Here is a 13,411-nt window from a genome sequence, read left to right on the forward strand (position 1 = left end):
GTTTCTTGGAACCGGACAGAACTTGTTCGGGGTAGGTGGGATTGGGTGCTAGGACCCCCCACCTGTGTATGAGGCCCGGGGCCATCTGGGGCACGGATATTGCTGGGGTGTCAGAGGGGTTTTGCTCGTGAGGCTTCAGGCAGGCAGCTGAAGTGCTCTGTGGGGCTGGTTTGTGGCCTATTTGGAGAGGTCACCAGTCTGGGGGCTGTAAGGAGCCCCGGATTTGAGCAATTCGCCCTGAGCGGACGCCCTCAGCTGTGCCCAGACACGGCCCGGTCCGTCACATTCCCTCCCCCCGGCTCTCCACAGGGCTGCCCGGGCTGCCTCCCTGCTCTTGAGCCCCAGGCTGCAGGTCTCCCAGGGCGGAGAACGTGTCAGGGATTAGCCCTGCCTCAGAGTGAGCTCCTGCCGCCGGGCGGTGCAGTGCCAGGCTTCAAGGCCCTGGCACTGCAGCCCCCCGGAGAGCAGCCGTTCGGTAGCTGGGGAGAGCCCAGGAGCTGTCTGCCGCCACGGGCAGCGCCCGCCAGACCGGAGGCTGCGAGCGACACTTCCCGGCAAAGAGCCAGAACCGGAGACTGACAGCCCAGCCCCTCTGCCCCGCCAGCCTCAGCAGAGCGGTGAGATGACAGCCCGGCTCCCCGCACGGGCCAGGCCCAGGCTCTGTGTAGAGGGGGGCAGGCAGCTCCCGTCCAGGGCCCAGGGCAGCCGCCTGCTCAGCGCTGGGCTGCGGAGGAGGGAGTTGGGCTGGCTGCCTCCCCTAGCATCCCACAAGAGGGGAGATGGTCAGAGGCCCGGTGTGGCCCAGAGCTGCACCCTGCCGTCCTTTGAGCCCCGGGGGAGCCCTGTGTGCAGCCCATCAGCACAGCCCGTAGCTTGCAGGCAGCCAGCTGCACTGCCCTTCCGGCTGCTCTACCGCCGCGGGCTGCTGGGGCTTGCGCCCCGGTGCTCAGGCCAGCAGCGCAGTCACCTGGCCCAGTCAGGGCATCTGCACGGCTTGGGGCAGGGCCAGGCTCCGAGATTGCCCCAGGGTGGAAAACTCCATGTCGACGTGCCCATCAATAGCGGGGCCGGCCCTCCATGCAGAGATCAGACAGCGTCTGTCTGTCTGTCTGTCCAGGGGCTGCGCACATGGCTGGGAGCCAGGAGCTCCTGGGTGCTCGTCCCTGAATGTCCACGGCGGAGCCCCTGCCTCGGTTTCCCCACCTGTCCAGTAGAGGTGATCGTGCTCTGCTCTTGGTACAGCCGTGAGGGCCCGTTCACTGTCTGCGCCATGAAGAGAATGAAAATGTGAGATGCCTGGATCTTGTCATCCCCTCGTCTAGCCTCACAGCAGGCCCCAGACTCCTGCTCACAGCCCTGCGCAGTGCTGTCCCTCGGCGGGAGAGGGTGATAACGGGGGAGCAAGGAAGGGCTCCCCCGCCCCCGGGGCTTCCAGAGGCCAGGTCCACGTAGCACAGAGGGAGCCTCCATCGCTCACAGTACACGGGCTGCAGGAACGGTGAAGGGCCGAGTGCAGTCGGCAGGAGCTGAAGCGGTGGTCCCAGGGGAAGTCCTGTCTGGCGGTTAGAACCCGTGTGGCTGTGCGAGGCTCAGACCCCACTAGCACGGGCCCGGCGGGAGAGAGGAGCAACAGCAGAACTCGCCTGCGCAGGGACCCGGCCCCGAGCCAGGCTCCTGGCCAAAGCAGGCGGCCAGTCCCGACAGCGAGCCTGGGCGCCCCAGGAGCCGCCCCTGCAAGGGAGAAGGGCTGAAAAGGGCCGATCCAGAGCCGGGGGAGAGCTCAGACCAAGGACTGGAAGGGACGAAAGGTCGCTCCTGAGGTCTGTGCCTGGCAGCAAGGGGAGGCGTCGCCTCTCGGGCGCAGGGAGACTCAGGCCGACTCCCTCGCTGCCACACACACAGATCCTGTCGGGCTGGCCCCTTGTGCTTTGGAAGCCAAACCTACCAGGAGAGAAGAGCTGCCAGGCAGGCGCTCGTCCGGACTCCGCTGGGCACGGTTCCCGCGGTCGTCGTGCGGCTCCACCCGGCACACCCAGCTGTCGCCGCTTCGGGGGGGCCGAGACAGAGAAGGGGAGTCACAGGATCTCGTTTCAACGCCCAGCCTGCCAGTAGTGAAATGGGGGGAGGGGAGTGACCAGCCGTTTCTAAAGGAATGGGGCCAAAAGCACGGGCGGGTTTCTTCTCGGACGCGCCGGGAGAGAGAGGGCCAGAGAGCGCGCCTGCGGATCTGCCGGGCGCGGGGGCCATTTTCTTCCCAGCTGCATGGCCGGTGGCCCCGCAGCCTAAAAGACAAGGCCCACACAGGGCTCCCCCCTTCTCCTCCCCGCTCACAAAGGAAGCTGTTTAAATACCAAAGGGCTGGTCGGCCAGTGTCACTATTCCCATTTCACTGGTGGGGAAGGAACATGCTGCCAAGCTGGTCAGGTGCTAACGAGCCTCGTTCCCATTCCCAGCCAGACCTGGGACCAGGCGCCTCCTCCCACAGCCCCGCTCTAACCCGCAAGCCACACTTCCTCCAGGAGCCGGGGTGCGCGGCGGGGCCAGCTCCTTTGCGCGGTGGCCTGTGCCGACGCTTCCGCAGGGCAAAGGTTTAATACCGTCCCTCAGTGCGCAAGGCTGAGCCGTTTCATGGGTAAATGGCTTTGAGGGGCTGCAGCCAGGCAAAGCACCCCTCCCCCCCGCTACGCTTCGTCTCGAGAGCCCCTCCGCGGAAGGGAAGGCGCCAGGCTCTCGTGGCTCCATGATTAACTCTTTGCCTTGTTCTCTCCCCCCCGGCTTTTCCCATGGCAGGGGGCTGGCTGCACCGCCCTGGTGGTGGCCGTGGTGGCCAGGAAACTGGAACTCACCAAAGCCGAGAAGCACGTGCACAACTTCATGATGGACACGCAGCTGACGAAGCGGGTAAGGGGCAGCGGGGCCGTGGCGCTGGGCGGGCGTACCTCCCCGAAGCTCACAGCCAGGGGAAGCCCCGAGCCAGCTGTGCAAATCCGCTCTGCTCTCAAGGGAGCCGTGCCACTGGGAGTCTGGCCTGGAACTCAGCTAGAAAAGGAGTTCGAGGCGTCCCCATGCCCGCACGCCCAGAAGCGCCGGACGCCGCAGTGCGGGAGGAAGGGGGGCCTGGAAGGGGCCTGGTTGCCATGTGCGCTATAAGCTTTCCTTGAGCCTGGGCTGCAACATCTCCTGGAATGCTGCAGCGTTTCTGTTTCCACAAAGGTCTGCGGGAAGTTTTCCTCCCCCAAAGCACCCTGATCCAAATCCCCCCCCACCCGCCGGCCATGCCTGGTCCTTTCCCTCATTCCCTTATGGAACGAACACTCCGAGTCTCCGCTCTGGGGCAGAGGCTCAGCAGCTCTGTGGTGGTGCAGATCTGCCTGCAGAGCCGCAGTCCGAGGGCAGCGCTGGGTCCCTCGCAGAGCCGCGGCGCAAATCGACCGGCGGGGGGCAGGGCGTTATTAAGGCCGGCCTTCGCGACAAGGCTTCCGGCTGCGGGAAAGGTCGTGCGTCTCGGCCCCCGCGACGGCTCCTGAAACGCCATCGTCAGTGTTACGGCCCTGCTGGGCTCAACCGGTCTCTACAGCCGCTACAGTCTCCCCTGGGGGGCTTCATTAGTGCCCAGCTCTGCTTTCCCCCTTGTGCACCTGACGGAGGCAGGGGGCGGTTCTGTGGTGGAGCCAGGAGCGGGCGCTGCCGATGGCCCCTGCAGCCCCGGCTCCCTGGGGAACTAGTCGTGAGTTGCTTTGCTTTGAGTAGAAACCCGGGCGGAGGGGGCGGGGTTGTAGTAGGGTCAGGGGAGCAGCCAGTGGTCAGAAGGAGAGGTCCAGGGACACCCCACATGCTGCTGGCAGAAAACCGGCAGCCTACATCACGTCCCCGCGCCACGGCACTGTCACTTGTGTAGCCTGTGTCGCCGGCTGCACAGGCTTGGGGGGGCTGTCGCCTCTAACGATCCGCTACACCAGCTCCCAAGCCCTCCCGATCGCGGGGCCTTTGACACTCCGGGAGCCCGGTGCTGCCCCCGGCAGAGGAAGTGACGCCGGCTGATTTGGAAATAGCAGGAGACAGGCGCCTTCCCCCCCCCCCCCCCCCGCCTCTCGGTAGCGGGCCGGGGCCCATGGGCAGCACAGTTGGGATCCTAGCTGGGCAGGGGCCGCCCATCCCTCAGAGGCTCTGTGCATTGTAGCCGCAGGTCCAGCTTTCAGCCAGCCGCCCATCCAGGCGCTAATGGTCCCCGCTGTGCGCTAGGCACTGTCCAGACACTGGCCCGGCTCCAGGCTGTTCGTGATCCAGAAAGCTCCGCAGCTTGCCAGGCAGAAGGGAGACCTGGAGTAACAGCACTGCCGGGCCGAGAGCCACAGAGGCCGAAAGAAAACGAATGCACATGGAGGCCTCAGTGAGGCTTTGTCGGTGTGACGGCGCGTCGGGGTCCCCCGACCCTGCACCCCGTCCACAGCCGGATGGGACTCCGCCAGCCAGTAGAACAGAGGGGTTATTGCTGCTCAGGATACAGCCTGGCCTGGGTTCCATGTGGGCACAGGAGTAAGGGGCAGGCAGCCTCAGACCCCGTGGGGCAGGGGTACCCAGGCCCTGAGCCCCCAGCACTCAGCTTAGTCCCGTCTCTTCATGTTAGCCCAGCTCCCAGGCCCTGTCCCCAGCCAGGTGGCGTCTCCGCCCCCCTCCCTTTGTCTCTCCCCTGGGAAGAGCCTTGTTACCTGCTCAGGCTGGGCCGAGGTGTCTGGGCCAACACACGTGGGTGAGTCCGTGGGAATCGCACCTCACCGCCCAGTGGGGACACCGGGGTGCAGAGCAGACAGCCCCCCGCTACTTCACAGTCCCTTGGCTCGGAGGTGGAGCAGCGGCTCTGTCTCCGAACGGCCGAGAACGAGGCCTGCTTCTTTCGGGCCGTCATGGCCGGGCAGGGCTGGCCAGCCGAGGGATTCGACAGACGCCACGCCGGGGGCTCACCGAAGTTTGGACTAACTTCCGTGTGGGTGTAAATGGAGGCAGCTCTGCTGACTTCCGTGGGGGTCTGCCCAGCGACATCAGCGTAGAATTGGGCCCGGGGTCTCAGATTGCCAGCGTCCGCTCCCCCAAGGGCTGGAGGGAAAGCAGCCGAGCCCGACGCTTTCCCCGCCCAGGGCAGTGCAGGGATGTCTGTGGCGCTCCCCCTGGCAAAGCAGGAGGCAGCGAGAGCTCGCTGACCTTGGCCTCGCGCCCGCAGACACCCCCGGGCACCCTCTGTCCTGGGAGCTAATTCCTAAAGCCATTTTCCATTTTCTTCAAGGGCCTCCAGAGGAGCCCTCGTGTTGAGCTAGCATGGTGCCTAGAGCGAGACAGCGTGGACACAGCAGATATCTAGGTTCTGACAGCGGTAGGGGAGTTCTAGCCAGGGACCCGCTCCACACGGAGAGGATGGAGCCCGCCCAGGTGCACCTCTTGCTGTGAGTATCCGAGACGCCCGGCCAGCTTCGCCCCTCGTGTCAGCGGGCCCCACGCAGCTGCCGCGGGAGGACTCTGCTCACTCCGGGGCGGACTTTGGCCCCGCCCACTTGGAGTCCTCCGCAAAGCGCGCTGAGCCCAACCCTCCCGCGCAGCTCCGCGCCGGGGTCCCGCTGGGAAAGCCACACGCCCAGCCGTGGCCTCGCCCCGCCCCTGTGCAGCCAGCGCCACGCGGACAGGAGACGCTCTCCCGTCGGCAGAGGCCGGGGCTTCACCGAGCCCCGCCGAGGCGCAGGCGCACCGGGGCAGCCCCAGGGCCTTGCAGGAGAGACACCGAGGCTGCAGAGTGTGTCGAGGGAGGAACTCCCCGAGGGTCCAGTCTTAGCAGCCCCCCCCTGCGAAATGCACGCGAAACCGGGCCGTGCGTCATGACTGCTCCGGGCCGCCCGCCCGTAAGGTCATTTCACACGCTGGTGGTGCCGGCAGTTTTGCACGGGAGCAGGACGACAGGGAAGCAGGCGTCGGGGCCTGGCTCCGGGCTGGCTCAGCACCACGACTTGGAAATGCCGTTTCCAAGTGTGTCTGGATCCTGCGGAGACTTTGCAGCAGAGGAGACGGCGCCCACGGCAGGGACTGGAAATGGGCAGAGATCAGGGACCTTGCACAAAGCCTGAGCATGATATGCTGCCCGCCTGCTGCAGGAGGGGAAAACGCGAGGAGCAACGCCAGCTCCAGCCCTGAAGCAGCAGCGAGCTGATAGCCAGGGACGTGGGGCAGCCAGGAGACAAAACTCCCACCCTCCGCCCTCCCTGGTCCGGGATTTGAAAACCAAGCAGGAGGGCAGGTCGATATGGGCAGGGATGGGCCCCTTTGCTGGTCAAACTGGGGTTCTGCTGTCGAGCAGCAGAAACCCGGAAGTGGGGTTTGGAAGGGAAACAGGCGGCTGACTGTCCGTGCGCCCATGCAAAGCCTCGCTCCCTGGTCTCTCCGTTCCCCTGGCTCGCGCAGCGCCCGCCTACTCACCCGCCGCCCTGACTTCGTAAAGAAGCCTCGGGCCCTGCAGAAATCCAAGGCAGCTCTGGAGAAAAGCCAAGTGGGAAATGCGGTGAGCGCCAGGAGCCCCCGCCAGGCTGAGGGATGAGACGGTCGCACCCCGCAGAGCAGCCAAGGGCCTCGGGCGATTCTGGGGCCAAACCTCCTTCCCGTCCCTGCGCCCAGTGCGCTGCACAGGGACGTTCCCTTCGGCGGGGTCCCTGTGCGGAGCCGGAGTCGCGTCGTGAGGAAGAGCAGGCAGCAGGGGAAGGGGAGGCCGGGGTGGAGGTGCCCTGCGGGGAGGTCCCCCCACAGTGGCTTTTCGAGTGGCGCAAGGTAGAAAGAGGGGAGACCCGGTTCGGTGACATGGCAGCCCCGGCAGCGACAGAACGGGCCGGGGCTCAGGTGAGCCCAGCTGCCAGAGACGTAACCACGGGACGTGGCTGAGCGCCACTGATGTCCGACGGCTGCCGTAGGCTCCGAGCGCGGCCCCCAGGCGACGAGGCTAAGCAGCCGGAGCCCGTGAGCGGGGGGGCGCGCTGGCACACGGTGCAGGTGGGGGGGGCTGGCCCTGTTTGTCGACAGCACCGCCGTCTCCAGGGCTGTGGGTGCCGTCCCCAGCGCGCCCCTCCCTGCTCTTGGACACGTCGAAGGGGGGGTTATCTGCGGAACCTCCCGCCGCCGCGCAAACCCCCGAAGGGAACGGTGACTCACACGTCCGCTTGCCTTGCCTGGGACCCGGCTCGTGGCCCGAACTCCTCCCGACGTCCGCGTTTCCCCGAGCCCTCTGGATCCTGTGGGCCTGTCTCAAGCCAGCGGTGCGCGGCGAGATGCCAGCTGGTTCTGAGCCAGCAGCGGGGATATGGGACGTCATCGCACCGAGGGGGCTGCACGGGGGAAGCGCTGGCTTCAGTGCTCTGGGAAACCCCTGGGGTGCTCGCCCACTCCCAGCGTAACCAAACCTGCGCTGGTTTGGCGGCCACCCGGGCGGTGGGCTCCTCCGGCCACGCGAGGAACGCTCACGCCTGCGGCCGGGGGAGATCCGTGCCCTCCCTGGGAGAGGGGCTTGTGACACCGAGTCAGGGTTCCCCTGCCTCCTGCACCCCCGGAATGGCACGGACAGACTCCGCCGGCCAGTAGAACCGGCCCAGCACAGACGTGATGTGGCTACAGGCGTCAGGGCCAGGCAGCCTCAGAGCCCTGGGGTTAGGGGCTGTGACGGCGTGTCGGGGTTCCCCCGCCTCCTGCACCCCCGGAATGGCACGGACAGACTCCGCCGGCCAGTAGAACCGGCCCAGCACAGACGTGATGTGGCTACAGGCGTCAGGGCCAGGCAGCCTCAGAGCCCTGGGGTTAGGGGCTGTGACGGCGTGTCGGGGTTCCCCTGCCTCCTGCACCCCCAGAATGGCACGGACAGACTCCGCCAGCCAGGAGAACAGGGGAGTTTATTGCTTCTCCAGGGTACAGCACAGATGTCATCTGGTCACAGGACAGGCCTAGGATGCCTCAGCCCCCCTTGAGATGGGGGATCCCAGCCCCTTGCTTAGGCTGCTTCCTCCATGATACCTGACAGAAACTAACCAACTCTCTTCCAGCCCTGCCCCCCAGCCAGGTGCTGGTCTCCCCCTCCTCCCTTTGTCTCTCCCTGGGGGGCTGAGCCTCGGTGTCTGGGTTAATCCACATGTGGGAGAGTCAGTGAGAATGTCCCATCCCAGCGCAGGGGGCCCCCGGGTCACAGAGCAACCCCCCCCCCCCCCACGCCACAGGGCTCCTACAGGCCAGGTGCTCCCAGTGGTGGGTGGGAATGGCCTGGTCTTGCCCAGCACAGGGTAGATGGGTGCCCATCTAGGCAAGTCACAGGCCAGGGAGCGTGGGAATGGCCCGGTCCACTCCTCCTGCCTTGGAGGGGGGCACGCAGGCCCACGTCTCCTCAGAGCTGCCCACGTGCCAGCCCCCCTCTCTTCCCAACGAGCGGGCCCGATCCTGCTACCTGCTGGGCAGTGCCGACCAATGGTGGTGGGAGGGGAGGGTCTCCGCAGCTCGTGGATCACGCCTCAGGGCGCAGGCGCCCCGCGACCCGGCCGAGAGCTCGGCCTCCTGCGTAACCCTGTGCGGGGGGGTCTCCAGAGCGCCCGCCGCTCGGCCCCCACAAGGAGAGACACATTATGGAGGTAACGGGGAGGTGATTCACCCATAAAGGCCTGTAGGTTAATGCTCCAGGCCACACGCCTTTCCCTCCCCGCCAGTACGTTTTAGCAGGCTGGCCAGCAGCCCGGCTCCGCTCTGGCACGCGCCGAGTCCGGGACCCACCCCGTTGCGCCGCGGCATTTCACATGTATTAGGAGCCAGGCAGCCCGGCTCAGTTCCCGCTCACGCCGGGTCAGGGCGCTCAGGCCCCTTCCCCTGCCCAGACAGGGGCTGCTGCCGCCCCGGAACGGCTGCCTCTTTATCAGGCAGCTGGTCGGCGAGGGGAGCTGGGTGTTAAACTGGCTCCCCTCGCGGATCAGCTCCCGCCTGGCCTCTGATACGGCAGCAGCGTGGAGCGGCGGGGGCTCCTCGGAACGTGGCTGGAGCGCAGTGGCTGCTGGCCCCGCCCCCGGGGACTAGTTGAGTAACCGATAAGAATTCACGAGGTTACTCGACTGCTCGATTCACCGACACCCAATAGCCCTAGGACACGTCAGATGTCAGCTCGGCTGCCACCCTGCTGTGCCCCCCGGAAGGACCAGCGTGGAGTCAACCTGTGGAACTCCTCGCCAGAGGAGGCTGTGAAGGCTAGGACTGTAATAGAGTTTAAAGAGAAGCTAGATCATTTCATGGAGGTCAGGTCCATAAAAGGCTATTAGCCAGGGGATAAAATGGTGTCCTTGGCCTCTGTTTGTCAGAGGCTGGAGAGGGATGGCAGGAGACAAATCGCTTGATCATTGTCTTCGGTCCACCCTCTCTGGGGCACCTGGTGCTGGCCACTGTCGGCAGACAGGATACTGGGCTAGATGGACCTTTGGTCTGAGCCAGTACGGCCGTTCTGATGATGAAGGCCGTAAAGAGCCCGCTTAAATGCATTGCTCAGAGCAGCGTCCAAAGGGTCCAGTGTGATTCAGGCTCTGGGTCCCTCCGAATGCCAGCGTGGAGCGACCCACGACTCCCCCTCAGAACGGGGGCCACTTCTGGTCCATGCCGGCCCCTCCCAGCCCCCAGGCCCCACACCCACAAGGCGCTGTGCTCCCGGGGCCCGATGGGGAGCTGACCGGCCGCTGGGTCTCCGCTTCTCTCTTGCAGATCAAGAATGCGGCAGCCAACGTCCTGCGGGAAACCTGGCTCATCTACAAACACACCAAGCTGCTGAAGAAGATCGATCATGCCAAAGTCAGGAAGCACCAGAGGAAGTTCCTACAAGCCATTCACCAGTAAGCAGCAAATGGCACTGGGGAGGGTGAGGGGAGGAATCCAGACCTCGGGGCCCCAGGGAATCCGTTCACAGAGGAGGAAATCGGGGGGGCTCCCCTCTCCTTGCCAGGTGTCTCGCTCCTGGTGCCCCCGTGCCATGTGCGGCTGGTCCCAGCGGGGATCCCAGAGCCACCGGCGCGGGCAGAGGACCTGGCTGTAGCCGCCTTTTCTTCTCCCACAGGCTGCGCAGTGTCAAGATGGAGCAGAGGAAACTGAGCGACCAGGCCAACACGCTGGTCGACCTTTCCAAGGCAAGTCTCCGGCGCTCTCTGCGCGCCCCTTTCCCCTCCGCGCCCCGGGCAGCCAGTCGGAGGGGGCTGCCCACAGCAAGGCGCCTGGGGTCCGTCGGCTAAGAGCGGCTTCTCGAGGGACTGTAGGGAGACAGCCCGGCTCTCTCAGGCCCTAGGGAAAGTGGCAGCCTAAACCGTCCGCCAAAGATGCTCTTCACTGGCCCATGGCATCCGGGTACAATTCTCCCTCCCTCCCCCCGGCCTGCGTGGCACGCCGCCGGCAGCCCAGCACGTGAACAGCCCCGAGACAGGATCTCAGCGGAACTGCGCCAGCTGCTGCACTGTCAGGGTCAGAGGTCAGAACGTTGTTTCGGGCGGCTCTCGTCTCCGCCCTGGCTTAGATTTCACAGCAGCAGGAAACCGAGGGGAGGGCCAGCCCAAGAGCTCAGCTCTCAAGCACGCTGCCCTGTGGGAAGGAGGGTTAAGTTAGGGAGCAGCTCGGTGCTGCCTCTCCCGAACAGCGGGAGCCTGGCGTGGCTGTACTGTGGAGATGGGCTCACACAGGAGGTCCCCAGCCGGGATCATCTCTCCCATGCAAATAGCAGTGTCCCAAATTCCCCACGAGCAGTTAGGAAGTTCCCACGCATATCCGAAAACCCCGGGAAGTTCCAGCCCAAGCCAGACAGCAGGGCCCTGCTCTCCTGTGTGTGTGGCTATTGTGCTAAGGGTCTGCCCGGCCAGGGTTGTACAAACAGGAGGGCTGACAGTAACCTTCCCGCTCATTTTTTTCCATTCGCACACGGATTAAATTTTGTTCTGTGCACCAAGACACAATGTGGGTGTGCACCACCCATCCACATGGGAATCTCTCCTGGGTGGCCGCCCAAGCGCTCGGTTTCCAGGGACCGTTGGCTTACAGTGTAGCCGATGAGGGGCTGGAGCTGCAAACGGCTGTGGGAACGATGGGCACAGTGCAGCGGGAGAGCGTGTTTAATCCGTTCAGCAGCGTGCGGCTAGATCACGACACAGACACGCTGCCAGAGGCGCAGCTGCTCACACCGCCAGTAAACAAACCGGCTAATCGCCGGGGGCGGAGTCTCTGATACAGTCCAGGCTGGGCCTGCCAGGCAAGAGTGAAGTCAGGCTGTTCCGCCTGCCGCCTGTGCGCTCCTCGCAGCGGCGAGGTGACCTTGGCGGCGCTGCTGATCCACGACGCTCTGGCTCGGCCAGAGAGCTCTCACTTCTCAGCTTGGTCCATGGGTCCCCTGTTGTTCCGTCGCCAGGCAACGACTCAGCAGGGCTCCAGTAAAAACCTAGCACAGGGATACGCTCGTTACAACCTGGTTGGCTTCCTGGAACAGGCTTTGCCTCTCCCGGCCCATGGGCTTGGGAGAGACGCTTGTGCCTGGCTCCGCAGGAAACAGCTTCACCCAGTGACTCAGCGCGTGCGTTGCCATGGAAGTGCCGTTTCGGAGCCGAGATTTCCCACCTCCTGGCATCCGTGTGAAGGCGTCTCTGGCCACCCAGCGCGCTGGTTCTGTGGCCAGGGTTTGTTTAACGAGGCCCAAACCGTCTCCGCCCGGCTGTCGTTTCCCCCTCCGGTACAGTCGTCTTCTCCCCATTCGGCCAGCTGGGTTTTGTCTTTTCCCCTTTCTTTGCTTTCAGTCCCTGCACGTCCCCCTTTCAGCTCTGTTACACACAGCCCTTCCGAGCCCCAGACGGGGGGGCACCCTTGTCCGAGCACAGTGAGAGGCGCCCGCCCCAGCGAAAAGGCCAGAGGGATGACTCCGAAATAGCTGGCGCCTCCCCATGCCAGAGTCCTGACCCTGTCGCGCTGAGAGGCAGCCTTGCCTATTGGTTAGAGCAGGGGCAGGTCCAGCACAAACCGCTGCCCTGCTAGGTGCCTTAGGCAGCACCTTTGCGAGGCACTTTGAGATCCCTGCGCCCCAGGGGCTGCCCGCGTGCGATGCAGCACGGCCATTGAGAGCTAGTCCCACCGCCTGCCGCTGCTGACTCCAGGCGTTCCCCACAGACGCCAGCCAGGCTGAACGTTTGACCCTTCGCTGGCTCGTGGGGAGGTCGAGGACTTGCCCACGGGGGCGTGTCCGAGGGCTGTGGCGCGACACGGGAAGCAGACAGCATGGGCCTCTTCGCTGGCGCAGGGTGAAACGCTTCCCAGGCAGCCGTCCCCTTCCCCGTGCTCGGCCTCCGAGGCTTCCTGTCAGGGGTCCCCAGGTCGCTGCTCTTCCCCGCCCAACACAAACACAACCAGCGAGGTTCCCCCCACACAGCTCTGATCTCCAGGAGAGACGGGGCAGGCTACTCGCATGAAACATCCCTGCAGGCCTCGGGTAGGCTCAGGACTTTAGAGGGTAACCGCTTCCCCTGCCTCTCGGCCTGCTTCCAGGGTAACCGCTTCTCCGGCCTCTCGGCCTGCTTCAAGGGTAACCGCTTCCCCGGCCTCTCGGCCTGCTTCCAGGGTAACCGCTTCCCCGGCCTCTTGGCCTGCTTCCAGGGGAACCGCTTCCCCGGCCTCTCGGCCTGCTTCCAGGGGAACCGCTTCCCCTGCCTCTCGGCCTGCTTCCAGGGGAACCGCTTCCCCGGCCTCTCGGCCTGCTTCCAGGGGAACCGCTTCCCCGGCCTCTCGGCCTGCTTCCAGGGTAACCGCTTCCCCGGCCCCTCGGCCTGCTTCCAGGGTAACCGCTTCCCCGGCCTCTCGGCCTGCTTCCAGGGTAACCGCTTCCCCGGCCCCTCGGCCTGCTTCCAGGGTAACCGCTTCCCCGGCCTCTCGGCCTGCTTCCAGGGTAACCGCTTCCCCTGCCTCTCGGCCTGCTTCCAGGGTAACCGCTTCCCCGGCCCCTCGGCCTGCTTCCAGGGTAACCGCTTCCCCGGCCTCTCGGCCTGCTTCCAGGGTAACCGCTTCCCCTGCCTCTCGGCCTGCTTCCAGGGTAACCGCTTCCCCGGCCTCTCGGCCTGCTTCCAGGGTAACCGCTTCCCCTGCCTCTCGGCCTGCTTCCAGGGTAACCGCTTCCCCGGCCTCTCGGCCTGCTTCCAGGGTAACCGCTTCCCCGGCCCCTCGGCCTGCTTCCAGGGTAACCGCTTCCCCGGCCCCTCGGCCTGCTTCCAGGGTAACCGCTTCCCCGGCCTCTCGGCCTGCTTCCAGGGTAACCGCTTCCCCTGCCTCTCGGCCTGCTTCCAGGGTAACCGCTTCCCCGGCCTCTCGGCCTGCTTCCAGGGTAACCGCTTCCCCTGCCTCTCGGCCTGCT

The 13,411-nt window shown here is 65.5% G+C and overlaps 1 protein-coding gene across 3 annotated transcripts in view; it reads left to right on the plus strand.

Annotated features, from left to right (window-relative positions):
* The window catches only part of KCNN3 (potassium calcium-activated channel subfamily N member 3), a 64,496-nt gene that overhangs the window by 42,584 nt on the left and 8,501 nt on the right, over positions 1 to 13,411 (plus strand). For 2 of the 3 annotated variants that reach the window (XM_075907539.1, XM_075907541.1), the window contains exons 5-7: positions 2,791 to 2,901; positions 9,748 to 9,875; positions 10,097 to 10,166. In XM_075907539.1, the coding sequence (XP_075763654.1) occupies positions 2,791 to 2,901; positions 9,748 to 9,875; positions 10,097 to 10,166 (309 nt within the window). The remainder of the gene's footprint in view (positions 1 to 2,790; positions 2,902 to 9,747; positions 9,876 to 10,096; positions 10,167 to 13,411) is intronic. The other variant, XM_075907540.1, reaches the window with a different exon arrangement.

This window comes from Pelodiscus sinensis, chromosome 24 (genome assembly GCF_049634645.1).
Source record: "Pelodiscus sinensis isolate JC-2024 chromosome 24, ASM4963464v1, whole genome shotgun sequence".
NCBI lineage: Eukaryota > Metazoa > Chordata > Testudines > Trionychidae > Pelodiscus > Pelodiscus sinensis.